This window comes from Pezoporus occidentalis, unplaced genomic scaffold (genome assembly GCF_034315485.1).
Source record: "Pezoporus occidentalis ecotype Australia unplaced genomic scaffold, CSIRO_AGI_Poc_V1 ctg504, whole genome shotgun sequence".
Taxonomy (NCBI): domain Eukaryota; kingdom Metazoa; phylum Chordata; class Aves; order Psittaciformes; family Psittacidae; genus Pezoporus; species Pezoporus occidentalis.
Genome location: NW_026915841.1, coordinates 34,367 through 50,572, shown reverse-complemented (window position 1 = coordinate 50,572; position 16,206 = coordinate 34,367). Strand labels below are relative to the sequence as shown.

General features: G+C 54.9%; 1 protein-coding gene across 1 annotated transcript in view; it reads right to left on the bottom strand.

The window, feature by feature from the left end:
- Window positions 1-5,380: 5,380 nt before the first annotated feature.
- FUS (FUS RNA binding protein) overlaps window positions 5,381-16,206 on the bottom strand; it is a 35,744-nt gene continuing 24,918 nt past the window's right edge. The window contains exons 12-15 of the mRNA XM_062637135.1: window positions 11,129-11,243; window positions 10,900-11,048; window positions 6,840-7,002; window positions 5,381-5,452 (exon numbers count right to left, since the gene is read on the bottom strand). Of these exons, the coding sequence (XP_062493119.1) occupies window positions 5,413-5,452; window positions 6,840-7,002; window positions 10,900-11,048; window positions 11,129-11,243 (467 nt within the window). The 3' untranslated portion in view covers window positions 5,381-5,412. The remainder of the gene's footprint in view (window positions 5,453-6,839; window positions 7,003-10,899; window positions 11,049-11,128; window positions 11,244-16,206) is intronic.

The following is a 16,206-nucleotide window of genomic DNA, read 5'->3' as shown; positions in this document are numbered from 1 at the left end:
TTTCCCGCGGTTTTGGGGCTGATTTCCCGCGCTCATTTCCCGCGGTTTTGGGGCTGATTTCCCGCGTTTTTGCGGTCATTTCCCGCGTTTTTGGGGCTGATTTCCCGCGCTCATTTCCCTCGGTTTTTGGGGCAGGTTTCCCGCGTTTTTGGGGCTGTTTTCCCGCGTTTTTGGGGCTGTTTTCCCGCGTTTTTGGGGCTGGTTTCCCGCGTTTTTCGGGGTACTCACGGCGGGAAGCAGTGGGCGGCGCTCAGCACCCACGTGGGGCTCAGCAGCGCCCCCCCGCACACGTGACCCCCCCGGAAGGCGACGCTCGCCTGCCAAGGAAACGCCCCCCGGAGCGCGGCCCCGCCCCCAACCACGCGGCGCAGAACCGGGGAACCGCAGGGAACTGGGGGGGGGAGGGGAAAAGAGGGGGTCAGTGGGGGGAGGGGAACGCTGGGGGTCAATGGGGGAGGGGAATAATGGGGGTCAATGGGGGAGGGGAAACATGGGGGTCAATGGGGGAGGGGAGAAATGGGGGTCAATGGGGGAGGGGAATAATGGGGGTCATTGGGGGAGGGGAGAAATGGGGGGCAATGGGGGAGGGGAGAAATGGGGGTCAATGGGGGAGGGGAAAAATGGGGGTCAATGGGGGAGGGGATTAATGGGGGTCAATGGGGGGAGGGGAATGATGGGGGTCAATGGGGGGAGGGGATTGATGGGGGTCAATGGGGGAGGGGAATAATGGGGGTCAATGGGGGAGGGGAAAAATGGGGGTCAATGGGGGAGGGGAATAATGGGGGTCAATGGGGGGGAAATGTGGGTCAATGGGGGGAGGGGAAGGATGGGGGTCAATGGGGGAGGGGATTAATGGGGGTCAGTGGGGGAGGGGAATGATGGGGGTCAATGGGGGGAGGGGAAAAATGGGGGTCAATGGGGGAGGGGATTAATGGGGGTCAATGGGGGAGGGAAATGATGGGGGTCAGTGGGGGAGGGGGAAAATGGGGGTCAATGGGGGGAAATGGGGGTCAATGTGGGGAGGGGGGTCGGGGGGGAAATGGGGTCAATGGGGCAAGAGAGATCCCCTATGGGGCATCAGTACCCCATCTATGGGGCACTTATAATGGGACCCCCCTCAATGGGGCAGCATCAATGGGACCCCCCTCAATGGGGCACCCCCAATGGGACCCCCCCCAATGGGACCCCCCTCAATGGGGCACCCCCAATGGGACCCCAGGACTCCCCCTATGGGGCACCCCCAATGGGAACCCCCCCAATGGGACCCCCTCAATGGGGCACCCCCCATAGGACCCCAGCCCCCCCCCCCCATGGGGCCCCCCCCACCTGGGTCATCGGCTGTCACCGTCCCCCAGTGACCTACAAGAGGATGATGGCATCAAAGCCCCTGCTATGGGGCAGGGAGCACCCCTATGGGTCCCTATGGGGCAGGGATCCCTCTATGGGTCAGGGACTCCCCTATGGGGCAGGGAGCTCCCCTATGGGGCAGGGAGCACCCGTATGGGGCAGGGACTCCCCTATGGGGCAGGGAGCACCCGTATGGGTCAGGGACACCCCTATGGGTCAGGGAGCACTCCTATGGGGCAGGGACACTCAATGGGGCAGGGAGCACTCCTATGGGGCAGGGACACCCCTATGGGGCAGGGAGCACCCCTATGGGGCAGGGACACCCCTATGGGTCAGGGCCCCCCCCCCTTCTATGGGTCTCTATGGGGCAGGGACTCCCCTATGGGGCAGGGACTCCCCTATGGGGCAGGCCCCCCCCCCTTCTATGGGTCTCTATGGGGCAGGGACTCCCCTATGGGGCAGGGACTCCCCTATGGGGCAGGGCCCCCCCCCTTTTCTATGGGTCTCTATGGGGCAGGGACTCCCCTATGGGGCAGGGACTCCCCTATGGGGCAGGCCCCCCCCCCTTCTATGGGTCCCTATGGGGCAGGGACTCCCCTATGGGGCAGGGCCCCCCCCCTTTTCTATGGGTCTCTATGGGGCAGGGACTCCCCTACGGGTCCCCACTGGGAGCTGGGATGCAGGAGGGCGGAGCAGGAAAAACCTGCCCTGAGGAATGGGGTCACCAACCCCAGCCCTACACTGACCCCATGGTGCCCCATAGCTCCTACAGCCCCATAGCCCCCATAGCCCCTATAGCCCCATAGGCCCTATAGGCCCATAGCCCCTATAGCCCCATAGGCCCTATAGCCCTATAGCACCATAGACCCTATAGCTCCCATAGCCCCTCTAGCCCCATAGTTCCTATAGCCCCTACAGCCCCATAGCCCCTAAAGGCCCATAGCCCCTATAACCCCATAGCCCCAGCCCCATAGCTCCTATAGCCCCATAGCCCCTACAGCCCCATAGCCCCCATAGCCCCTCTAGCCCCATAGCCCCCATAGCCCCATAGGCCCTATAGCCCCATAGCCCCCATAGCCCCATAGGCCCTATAGCCCTATAGCCCATATAGCCCCATAGGCCCTATAGGCCCATAGCCCCTGTAGCCCCATAGGCCCTATAGCCCCTACAGCCCCATAGCCCCATAGCCCCTACAGCTCCATAGCCCCTATAGCCCCACAGCCACATAGCCCCATAGCCCCCCCATGATCCCTATAGCCCCCCTATGTTCTCTAGCCCTATAGCCATGACCCCTATGTTCTCTAGCCCTATATCCCCCCATATCCCCCCCTTATGATCCCTATATCTCCTATAGCCCTCCCTATGTCTCTATCCCCCCTCCTTAGCCCTATATCCCCCCTCATTGGCCCTATATATCCCCCCATAACCCTCTACATCCCCATATCCCCCCACATCCGCCCCATATCCCCCATTATCCCTATAACCCCCTAAATCCCTCTATATCCCCATATCCCCCCAATTACCCCCCTATATATCCCCCCATTACCCCCCTATATTCGCCCCCATATCCCCCCCATAACCCTATATCCCCCCCTACCCCCCCATATCCCCCCATACCCCCCATTACCCCCCTATATCTCCCCCATACCCCCCCATACGCCTCCCATCTCCCCCTATATCTCCCCCCATTAACCCCCTCTCTCCCCCCCATATCCTCCCCTATCCCCCCCATATCCCCCCCACATCTGCCCCACATCCGCCCCACATCTCCCCCCACATCCGCCCCACATCTCCCCCCACATCCGCCCCACATCTGCCCCACATCCGCCCCACATCTCCCCATCTCCCCCCACATCCGCCCCACATCTCCCCCCACATCCCCCCACATCTGCCCCACATCTGCCCCACATCTCCCCCACATCTCCCCCCACATCTGCCCCACATCTCCCCCACATCTCCCCCACAACTCCTGCCCCACATCCCCCCCCTGAGCCCCACAACTCCTGCCCCACATCTCCCTGCTGAGCCCCACATCTGCCCCACATCTCCCCCCTGAGCCCCACATCTGCCCCACATCTCCCCCATATCCCCCCCACATCTCCCCCCACATCCGCCCCACATCTCCCCCACATCTGCCCCACATCCGCCCCCCCCCCCATATCCCTCCCCATTACCCCCCTCTCTCCCCCCCATATCCCCCCCATCTGCCCCACATCTCCCCCCACATCTGCCCCACATCCGCCCCACATCTCCCCCCACATCCGCCCCACATCTCCCCCCACATCCCCCCCTCACCTCCCATCACCCCCAGCACCACCAGGATCCAGCCCGATCCCATCCCGGCTCCGGCCGCTTCTGACCACGCCCCCTCCCCCCATAGGCCACGCCCCCTCCTCAGGCCACGCCCCCCCCTCTCCCCTCCCTCAGGCCACGCCCCCTCCTGGCCACGGACCTGCCCCCTATGGGGTCCATAGGGGATAAAGACCCCCCCTATGGGTCGCTATGGGTCACTATGGGGAGCCTAAAGACCCCCCTATAGGGCCTATGGGTCTCTATGGGAAGCATAAAGACCCCCCCTATGGGTCTCTATGGGTCGCTATGGGGTGCTATGGGGAGCTTAAAGACCCCCCTATAGGGCCTATGGGTCTCTATGGGAAGCATAAAGACCCCCCCTATGGGTCTCTATGGGTCGCTATGGGGTGCTATGGGGAGTATGAAGACCCCCCTATAGAGCCTATGGGTCTCTATGGGGTCCATAGGGGATAAAGATCCCCCCTATAGAGCCTATGGGTCGCTATGGGGTGCTATGGGGAGTATAAAGATCCCCTATAGGGCCTATGGGTCACTATGGGGAGTATAAAGACCCCCCTATAGATCCTATGGGTCGCTATGGGGTGCTATGGGGAGCCTAAAGACCCCCCTATGGGTCGCTATGGGGTACTATGGGGAGCCTAAAGACCCCCCCTATAGAGCCTATGGGTCTCTATGGGGTGCTATGGGGAGCAGAAGGACCCCCCTATAGAGCCTATGGGTCTCTATGGGTCTCTATGGGGTCCATAGGGGATAAAGATCCCCCCTATAGAGCCTATGGGTCGCTATGGGGTGCTATGGGGAGTATAAAGATCCCCTATAGGGCCTATGGGTCACTATGGGGAGTATAAAGACCCCCCTATAGATCCTATGGGTCGCTATGGGGTGCGATGGGGAGCATAAAGACCCCCCTATGGGTCGCTATGGGGTACTATGGGGAGCCTAAAGACCCCCCCTATAGAGCCTATGGGTCTCTATGGGGTGCTATGGGGAGCAGAAGGACCCCCCTATAGAGCCTATGGGTCTCTATGGGGTCCATAGGGGATAAAGATCCCCCCTATAGATCCTATGGGTCGCTATGGGGAGCCTAAAGACCCCCCTATAGATCCTATGGGTCGCTATGGGGTGCTATGGGGAGCTTAAGACCCCCCCAGACCCCTATAGAGAGCCCCCAGACCCCATAGAGCACCCTATAGGCCCCCCCCATGGCTCCCAAAGCCCCCCCCACAGCGCCCCATAGGCTATGGGACCCCCACCCCATAGCGTGCCCTATAGATCCCCCCCCCCAAGCCCCTATAGACGCACTCAAAGGCCCCATAGCCCCCCATTTAACGCCTCCTTTGTGACCCATAGCGCCCCATAGCTATAGGGCTGCCCCCCTCCTCTAGGGCTGCCCCATAGGCGCCCCATAGAGCCCCACCCTGGGCCACATCAGCCCCATTAATGAGCCCCGGATGCGGCTCATTAGGCGCACCCTATAATGAACGAGGGGGGTGTGGGGCAGGCAACCGACCAATCAGAGCGCAGCACAGCCCCAAGCGACCAATGAGAGGGCGAGGCACGGCCGGAAGTGACCAATCAGGTGGGGTTTCTCCCCCCACACCCATCCAATGACGTCTTTAATGGGGTTAAAAAGGGGGCGGGGGAGCTTCAATACAAAACATAGGGGGGGATGTGGGGCGGGATATGGGGCGCGATATAGGGGGCGATGTGGGGCGCGATATGGGGCGGGATATGGGGCGGGATATAGGGGGCTCAGTACGGCCTCTCGCGACGGTCCTGCCGGTGGTCGCCCCTATGGAGAGAGCAGAGAGATCAATGGGGCAGAGCGCATCTATAGGGCGATCAATGGGGAGAAGATATAGGGGGCAGAGTGCACTGCCCCCCATCTATAGGGCACAGAGTGCTCAATGCCCATCTATAGGGCGCAAAGTGAACCATACTCATCTATGGGGCACAGAGCACACTGCCCCCCATCTATGGGGCACAGAGGGAACCATACCCCATAGCGCACTGCCCCCCGTATCTATGGGGTGCAGAGTGCCCTATCTCTAGGGCACAAAGTGACCCACACCCATCTATGGGGCACAGAGGGAACCATACCCCATGGCGCACTGCCCCCCATATCTATGGGGCACAAAGTGACCCACACCCATCTATGGGGCGCAAAGTGACCCACACCCATCTATGGGGCACAGAGCACACTGCCCCCCATCTATGGGGCACAAAGTGAACTATACCCCATGGTGCACTGCCCCCCATATCTATGGGGCATGAAGTGACCCATACCCATCTATGGGGCATGAAGTGAACCAAACCCATCTATGGGGCACAAAGTGAACTATACCCCATGGCGCACTGCCCCCCATATCTATGGGGCACAAAGTGACCCACACCCATCTATGGGGCGCAAAGTGACCCATACCCATCTATGGGGCACAGAGTGCACTGCCTCCCATCTATGGGGCACAAAGTGCACTGCCCCCCATCTATGGGGCACAAAGTGATCCACACCCATCTATGGGGCACAAAGTGACCCACACCCATCTATGGGGCACAGAGTGATCTCAAGCAGAGCACCCCCTGCCCCACACCTCCTGCCCCACACCCCCTGCCCCACATCTCCTGCCCCACATCCCCTGCCCATCTCCCACATCTCCTGCCCCACATCCCCTGCCCCACATCTCCCCCCTGCCCCACATCTCCTGCCCCACACCCCCTGCCCACACCCCCCTGCCCCACACCCCCTGCCACACATCTCCCCCCCTGCCACACATCTCCTGCCCCACATCTCCCCCCCTGCCCCACATCTCCCACACCCCCACCCCACACCCCCTGCCCCACACCCCCTGCCCATCTCCTGCCCCACATCCCCTGCCCCACATCTCCTGCCCCACACCCCCCGCCCCACATCTCCTGCCCCACATCTCCTGCCCCACATCTCCCCTCCCCTGCCCCACATCTCCCCCCTGCCCCACATCTCCCACACCCCCTGCCCCACACCCCCTGCCCCACATCTCCCACCCCACACCCCCTGCCCCACATCTCCCGCCCCACATCCCCTGCCCCACACCCCCTGCCCATCTCCTGCCCCACACCCCCTGCCCCACACCCCCTGCCCCACATCTCCCTCCTGAACCCCACATCTGCCCCACACCTCCCGCCCCCCCCCTCCCCGTTACCTGGAGTCCATCTTGCCGGGCCCGAACCCTCCTCTCTCTCCTCCTCCTCCTCTTCCTCCCCTGAAGCCCCCTCCCCCCCTCTCCCCGCCCCTCCCCCCCCTGTAGCCGCCGCGCTCGAAGCCTCCGCGCCCTCCGCGCCGCTCCTCGCCGAAGCCGCCTCCGCCTATGGGGACACGGCGACGTCACGCATCTCATTATGACGTCATGCATATCATTAGGACGTCATGCATCTCAGTATGACGTCATGCATCTCATTATGACGTCACGCATCTCATTAGGACGTCATGCATCTCAGTATGACGTCATGCATCTCATTAGGGCATCATCAACCCCTGGTCTGACCCATAGATGTACCCATATGGGTGCTCCCACCCCACCACGCATCTCATTATGACGTCATGCATCTCATTAGGATGTCATGCATCTCATTAGGGTATCATCAACCCCCAGTCTGCCCCATAGGGTTGCTCCCGCCCCACCACGCATCTCATTATGACGTCACGTGTCTCATTAGGATGTCATGCATCTCATTAGGACATCACGCATCTCATTAGGGCATCATCATCAACCCCCGGTCTGACCCATAGATGTACCCATGTGGTTGCTCCTGCCCCACCACGCATCTCATTATGACGTCACGCGTCTCATTAGGATGTCATGCATCTCATTAGGACGTCATGCATCTCGTTGTGACGTCACACGTCTCGTTAGGACGTCATGCATCTCATTAGGACGTCATGCATCTCATTAGGGCATCATCGACCCCCATTCTGCCCCACAGGGTCGCTCCTGCCCCATAGGGTTGCTCCCGCCCCACCACGCATCTCATTATGACGTCATGCATCTCATTAGGACATCACGCATCTCATTATGACGTCATGCATCTCATTATGACGTCATGCATCTCATTAGGGCATCATCAACCCCCAGTCTGACCCATAGATGTACCCATAGGGTTGTTCCTGCCCCATAGATGTACCCATATGGGTGCTCCCACCTCACCACGCATCTTGTTATGACGTCATGCATCTCATTAGGACGTCATGCATCTCGTTAGGGCATCATCAACCCCCATTCTGCCCCACAGGGTCGCTCCTGCCCCATAGGGTTGCTCCCGCCCCACCACGCATCTCGTTATGACGTCATGCATCTCATTAGGACATCATGCATCTCATTAGGGCATCATCATCAACCCCTAGTCTGACCCATAGATGTACCCATAGGGTTGCTCCTGCCCCCCCCATGCATCTCATTATGACGTCATGCATCTCATTAGGACATCACACATCATCAACCCCTGGTCTGACCCATAGATGTACCCATGTGGTTGCTCCCACCCCACCTCGCCCCTCATTATGACCTCATTATAACCCCATTATGACGTCACTATGACATCACCACCCCCCATCCCGCCCCATAGACGTACCCATATGGGCTCCCGCCCCCCATTATGACCCCATTATGCCGCCATGATGACGTCACTATGACGTCACCGCCCCACAGACGTACCCATGTGGTTGCTCCCACCCCACCTCGCCCCTCATTATGACCCCATTATGATGTCACCACCCCCATCCTGCCCCATAGAAATACCCATGTGGTTGCTCCCACCCCCCATTATGACCCCATTATGACGTCACTATGATGTCACCGCCCCACAGACGTACCCATATGGGCTCCCACCCCCCATTATGGCCCCATTATGACCCCATGATGACGTCACTATGACGTCACCGCCCCATAGATGTACCCATGTGCTTGCTCCCGCCCCACCTCGCCCCTCATTATGACCTCATTATAACCTCATTATGACCCCATTATGACGTCACACCCCCCATCCCGCCCCATAGACTTACCCATATGGGCTCCCACCCCACACCGCATCTCATTATAACCCCATTATGACCCCATTATGACGTCACTATGACGTCACCGCCCCATAGACGTACCCATATGGGCACCCGCCCCACCACGCCCCTCACTATGACCCCATTATGACCTCATCATGACGTCATTACAACCTCGTTATGACGTCACCGCCCCATAGACGTACCCATGTGGTTGCTCCCGCCCCCCATTATGACCCCATGATGACCCCATTATGACGTCACCATGACACCACCACCCCCCATCCCACCCCATAGACGTACCCATGTGCTTGCTCCCGCCCCACCTCGCCCCTCATTATGACCCCATGATGACCCCATTATGACGTCACCGCCCCATAGACGTACCCACATGCATGCTCCCACCCCACACATCTCATTATGACCCCATGATGACGTCACTATGACATCACTGCCCCATAGACGTACCCATATGGGCTCCCGCCCCCCATTATGACCCCATTATAACCCCATTATGACCCCATTATAACCCCATTATGACCCCATTATAACCCCATTATGACCCCATTATGACCCCATTATGACCCCATTATAACCCCATTATGGCCCCATTATAACCCCATTATGGCCCCATTATGACCCCATTATGACCCCATTATAACCCCATTATGACCCCATTATGACCCCATTATGACCCCATTATGACCCCATTATGACCCCATTATGACCCCATTATAACCCCATTATGCCCCCATTATAACCCCATTATGACCCCATTATAACCCCATTATGACCCCATTATAACCCCATTATGACCCCATTATGACCCCCTTATGACCCCATTATAACCCCATTATGACCCCATTATAACCCCATTATGACGTCACTATGACCCCATGATGACGTCACGATGACGTCACCGCCCCACAGACGTACCCATGTGGTTGCTCCCGCCCCACCTCGCCCCTCATTATGACCCCATTGTGACGTCACTACGACATCACCGCCCCATAGACGTACCCATATGGGCTCCTGCCCCCCATTATAACCCCATTATGACCCCATTATGACCCCATGATGACGTCACTATGACGTCACCGCCCCATAGACATACCCATGTGATTGCTCCCACCCCACCTCGCCCCTCATTATGACCTCATTATAACCTCATTATGACCCCATTATGACGCCATTATGACGTCACCACCCCCCATCCCGCCCCATAGACGTACCCATATGGGCTCCCGCCCCCCATTATGACCCCATGATGACGTCACTATGACGTCACTGCCCCATAGACGTACCCATATGGGCTCCCGCCCCCCATTATGACCCCATTATAACCCCATTATGACCCCATTATAACCCCATTATGGCCCCATTGTAACCCCATTATGACCCCATTATGACCCCATGATGACGTCACTATGACGTCACCGCCCCATAGACGTGCCCATGTGGTTGCTCCCGCCCCACCTCGCCCCTCATTATGACCCCATTATGACCCCATGATGACGTCACTATGACATCACCGCCCCATAGACGTACCCATATGGGCTCCCGCCCCACCTCGCCCCTCATCATGACCCCATGATGACGTCACTATGACGTCACCGCCCCATAGACGTACCCATATGGGCTCCTGCCCCACCTCGCCCCTCATTATGACCCCATTATGATGTCACACCCCCCATCCTGCCCCATAGACGTACCCATATGGGCTCCCGCCCCCCATTATGACCCCATTATGATGTCACACCCCCCATCCCGCCCCACAGACGTACCCATATGGGCTCCCGCCCCACATTATGACGCCATTATGACGTCACTATGACGTCACCGCCCCATAGACGTACCCATGTGGCTGCTCCCGCCCCACCTCGCCCCTCATTATGACGCCATTATGACATCACCACCCCCCATCCCGCCCCATAGACGTACCCATATGGGCTCCCACCCCACACCGCGCCCCTCATTATGACCCCATTATGACGTCACTATGACATCACCGCCCCATAGACGTACCCATGTGGTTGCTCCCGCCCCCCATTATGACCCCATTATAACCCCATTATGACCCCATTATAACCCCATTACGACCCCATTATAACCCCATTATGACCCCATTATGACCCCATTATGACGTCACTATGACGCCATTGTGACGTCACGATGACGTCACCGCCCCACAGACGTACCCATGTGGTTGCTGCCTCCTCGGCTTCCTCCTCCTCCTCCTCCTCCTCCTGCCCCACTTCCCCCCGGGTACTTCCCCATGTGGGGCCCGGGCCCCCCCTCGGGTTTGGGGGCTTTGCATTGGTTGCATTCGTTACGCCACGAGAAGTTCATGTTCTCGCAGGCCCTGTGACGTCATCGATGATGTCATAATGATGTCATCGATGACGTCATCGAGGTGGGGTTGTTTTGGGGTGAATTACTCACGGATTGGGGCATTTCCAATCCCCCGCTCGCTGCTGCCCCCCACCGCCGCTGGGGAAACCCCCCCGGGACCCAGAGCCCGAGGAGGAGGCGCCGAAACCGCCGCGACCCATAGGGCCTATGGGGGGGATAATGGGGGTTTTGGGGGGAAATTAGGGGGTTTTGGGTAAAAAATGGGGTTTGGGGGGAATAATGGGGGTTTGGGGGGAAATATGGGGGTTTTGGGGGGAAATATGGGGGTTTTGGGTAAAAAATGGTAAGAAATAGGGGGGTTTGGGTAAAAAATGGGGTTTGGGGGGAAATTAGGGGGTTTTGGGGGGAAATAATGGGGTTTGGGGGGAAAGAATGGGGTTTTGGGGGGAAATCAGGGGGTTTTGGGTAAAAAATGGGGTTTGGGGGGAAAGAAGGGGGTTTTGGGGGGAAATTAGGGGGGTTTGGGTAAAAAATGGGGTTTGGGGGGAAAGAAGGGGGTTTTGGGGGGAAAGAATGGGGTTTGGGGGGGAATAATGGGGTTTGGGGGGTAAAATAAGGGGGTTTTGGGGTGAAATATTGGGGTTTTGGGTAAGAAAATGGTAGGAAATATGGGGTTTTGGGGGGAAATAAGGGGGTTTTTGGGGGAAATAAGGGGGTTTTGGGGGGAAATAAGGGGGTTTTGGGTAGAAAATGGGGTTTGGGGGGAAATTAGGGGGTTTTGGGGGAAAGAATGGGGGTTTTCGGAGGAAATATGGGGGTTTTGGGGGGAAATAAGGGGGTTCTGGGGGGAAATAATGGGGTTTTGGGGGGGAAATAATGGGGTTTTGGGGGTGAAATAGGGGGTTTTGGGGGGAAATAATGGGGTTTGGGGTAAGAAAATGGTACGAAATAGGGGGTTTGGGGGGAAATAATGGGGTTTTGGGGGGAAAGAATGGGGGTTGGGTAAAAAAATGGTAGGAAATATGGGGTTTTGGGGGAAAGAATGGGGTTTTGGGGGGAAATAATGGGGTTTTGGGGGTGAAATAAGGGGGTTTTGGGGGTGAAATAAGGGGGTTTTTGGGGGGAAATGTGGGGGGAAATAATGGGGTTTTGGGGGGAAATAATGGGGTTTTGGGGGGAAATAATGGGGGTTTTGGGGGGAAAGAATGGGGGTTTGGGGGGAAATTATGGGGTTTGGGGGGAAATAATGGGGGTTTGGGGTGAAATAATGGGGTTTTGGGGGGAAATAATGGGGGTTTTGGGGGGAAATAATGGGGGTTTTGGGGGGAAATAATGGGGTTTTGGGGGAAATAATGGGGTTTTGGGGGAAATAATGGGGTTTTGGGGGGAAATAATGGGGTTTGGGGGGGAAATAATGGGGTTTTGGGTAAAAAATGGGGTTTGGGGGAAAGAATGGGGGTTTGGGGGGAAATTAGGGGGTTTTGGGAGAAATAATGGGGTTTTGGGGGGAAATAATGCAGTTTTGGGTAAAAGGAATGCAGGAAATATGGGGTTTTGGGGGGAAATAATGGGGGTTTGGGGGGAAATAATGGGGGTTTGGGGGGGAAAGAATGGGGTTTGGGGGGGAAATAAGGGGGTTTTGGGTAAAAAATGATAAGAAATAGGGGGTTTGTGGGGAAATAATGGGATTTGGGGGGAAAGAATGGGGCTTTGGGGGGAAATAATGGGGTTTGGGGGGAAATAAGGGGTATTTGGGTAAAAAAAAGGGAGGAAATAGGGGGGTTTTGGGGGGGAAATAATGGGGTTTTTGGTAAAAGAATGGGGTTTTGGGTAAAAGAATGGTAGGAAATATGGGGGTTTGGGGGAAAGAATGGGGTTTGGGGGTGAAATAAGGGGGTTTTGGGGGGAAATTAGGGGGTTTTGGGTAAAAGAATGGTAGGAAATATGGGGTTTTGGGGAGAAATAATGGGGGTTTGGGGGGAAATATGGGGGTTTTGGGGGGAAATTAGGGGGTTTTGGGTAAAAAAATGGTAGAAAATATGGGGTTTTGGGGAGAAATAATGGGGTTTGGGGGGAAATAAGGGGGTTTGGGTAAAAGGAAGGTAAGAAATAGGGGATTTGGGGGAAATAATGGGGTTTTGGGGGTGAAGTAAGGGGGTTTGGGGGCAAATATGGGGGTTTTGGGGGTGAAATAATGGGGTTTTGGGGGGAATAATGGGGTTTGGGGGTGAAATAATGGGGTTTGGGGGGAAATAATGGGGTTTGGGGGGAATAATGGCGGTTTGGGTAAAAGAATGGTAGGAAATAGGGGGTTTGGGGGGAAAGAATGGGGTTTTGGGGGGGAAATAATGGGGGTTTGGGGGAAATCAGGGGGATTTGGGTAAAAAAATGGTAGGAAATATGGGGTTTTGGGGGGAAAGAATGGGGATTTGGGGGGGGAAAGAGTGGGGTTTTGGGGTGAAAACATGGGGTTTTGAGGGGAAATGAGATTTTGGGGTGAAATAATGGGGTTTGGGGTAAAAAAATGGTAGGAAATATGGGGTTTGGGGGAAATAATGGGGTTTTGGGGTGAAATAAGGGGGTTTTGGAATAAAATAAGGGGGTTTTGGGGGGAAATAAGGGGGTTTGGAGGGAAAGAATGGGGTTTTCGTGGGAAATCAGGGAGGTTTTGGGGGAAATGGGGTTTTGGGTAAAAAATGGTAGGAAATATGGGGGTTTGGGGGAAATAATGGGGTTTTGGGGTGAAATAAGGGGGTTTTGGAATGAAATAAGGGGGTTTTGGGGGAAATAAGGGGGTTTGGAGGGAAAGAATGGGGTTTAGGGGGGAAATAAGGGGGTTTTGGGTAAAAGGAAGGTAAGAAATACAGGATTTTGGGGTGGAAAAGCAGGATTTTGGGGTGAAAAGGATGATTTGGGGGTGAAAATGCAGGATTTTGGGTTGAAAAGGGCAGATTTTGGGGTGAAAAGGTTGATTTTGGGTTGAAAAAGGCAGATTTTGGGGTGAAAATGCAGGATTTTGGGTTGAAAAAGGCGGATTTTAGGGTGAAAAGGATGATTTTGGGGTGAAAATGCAGGATTTTGGGTTGAAAAAGGCAGATTTTGGGGTGAAAATGCAGGATTTTGGGGTGGAAAAGGGGGATTTTGGGGGCAAAAATGGCGATTTTTGGGTGAAAAGGATGATTTCGGGGTGAAAAGGGTGATTTTGGGTTGAAAAAGGCAGATTTTGGGGTGAAAAGGATGATTTTGGGGTGAAAAGGGCAATTTTGGGGTGGAAAAGGGTAATTTTGGGGTGGAAAAGGGTGATTTTGGGTTGAAAAAGGCAGATTTTGGGGTGAAAAGGATGATTTTGGGGTGAAAAGGGAATTTTGGGGTGGAAAAGGGTGATTTTGGGTTGAAAAAGGCAGATTTTGGGGTGAAAAGGATGATTTTGGGGTGAAAATGCAGGATTTTGGGGTGAAAAGGATGATTTTGGGGTGAAAAATGCAAGATTTTGGGGTGAAAAGGATGATTTTGGGGTGAAAAATGCAGGATTTTGGGGTGAAAAGGATGATTTTGGGGTGAAAAAAGCAGATTTTGGGGTGAAAAGGATGATTTTGGGGTGGAAAAGGGTGATTTTGGGTTGAAAAAGGCGGATTTTGGGGTGAAAAGGGTGATTTTGGGTTAAAAAAGGCAGATTTTGGGGTGAAAATGCAGGATTTGGGGTTGAAAAGCAGGACTTTGGGTTGAAAAAGGCGGATTTTAGGGTGAAAAGGATGATTTTGGGGTGAAAATGCAGGATTTTGGGTTGAAAAAGGCAGATTTTGGGGTGAAAATGCAGGATTTTGGGGTGGAAAAGGGGGATTTTGGGGGTAAAAATGGCGATTTTTGGGTGAAAAGGATGATTTTGGGGTTGAAAAGGATGATTTTGGGTTGAAAAAGGCAGATTTTGGGGTGAAAAGGATGATTTTGGGGTGGAAAAGGGTGATTTTGGGTTGAAAAAGGCAGATTTTGGGGTGAAAAGGATGATTTTGGGGTGGAAAAGGGTGATTTTAGGTTGAAAAAGGCAGATTTCGGGGTGAAAATGCAGGATTTGGGGTTGAAAAGCAGGACTTTGGGTTGAAAAAGGCGGATTTTAGGGTGAAAAGGATGATTTTGGGGTGAAAATGCAGGATTTTGGGTTGAAAAAGGCAGATTTTGGGGTGAAAATGCAGGATTTTGGGGTGGAAAAGGGGGATTTTGGGGGCAAAAATGGCGATTTTTGGGTGAAAAGGATGATTTCGGGGTGAAAAGGGTGATTTTGGGTTGAAAAAGGCAGATTTTGGGGTGAAAAGGATGATTTTGGGGTGAAAAGGGCAATTTTGGGGTGGAAAAGGGTAATTTTGGGGTGGAAAAGGGTGATTTTGGGTTGAAAAAGGCAGATTTTGGGGTGAAAAGGATGATTTTGGGGTGAAAAGGGAATTTTGGGGTGGAAAAGGGTGATTTTGGGTTGAAAAAGGCAGATTTTGGGGTGAAAAGGATGATTTTGGGGTGAAAAATGCAGGATTTTGGGGTGAAAAGGATGATTTTGGGGTGAAAAAAGCAGATTTTGGGGTGAAAAGGATGATTTTGGGGTGGAAAAGGGTGATTTTGGGTTGAAAAAGGCGGATTTTGGGGTGAAAAGGATGATTTTGGGTTGAAAAAGGCAGATTTTGGGGTGAAAATGCAGGATTTGGGGTTGAAAAGCAGGACTTTGGGTTGAAAAAGGCGGATTTTAGGGTGAAAAGGATGATTTTGGGGTGAAAATGCAGGATTTTGGGTTGAAAAAGGCAGATTTTGGGGTGAAAATGCAGGATTTTGGGGTGGAAAAGGGGGATTTTGGGGGTAAAAATGGCGATTTTTGGGTGAAAAGGATGATTTTGGGGTTGAAAAGGATGATTTTGGGTTGAAAAAGGCAGATTTTGGGGTGAAAAGGATGATCTTGGGGTGGAAAAGGGTGATTTTGGGTTGAAAAAGGCAGATTTTGGGGTGAAAAGGATGATTTTGGGGTGGAAAAGGGTGATTTTAGGTTGAAAAAGGCAGATTTCGGGGTGAAAATGCAGGATTTGGGGTTGAAAAGCAGGACTTTGGGTTGAAAAAGGCGGATTTTAGGGTGAAAAAGATGATTTTGGGGTGAAAATGCAGGATTTTGGGTTGAAAAAGGCAGATTTTGG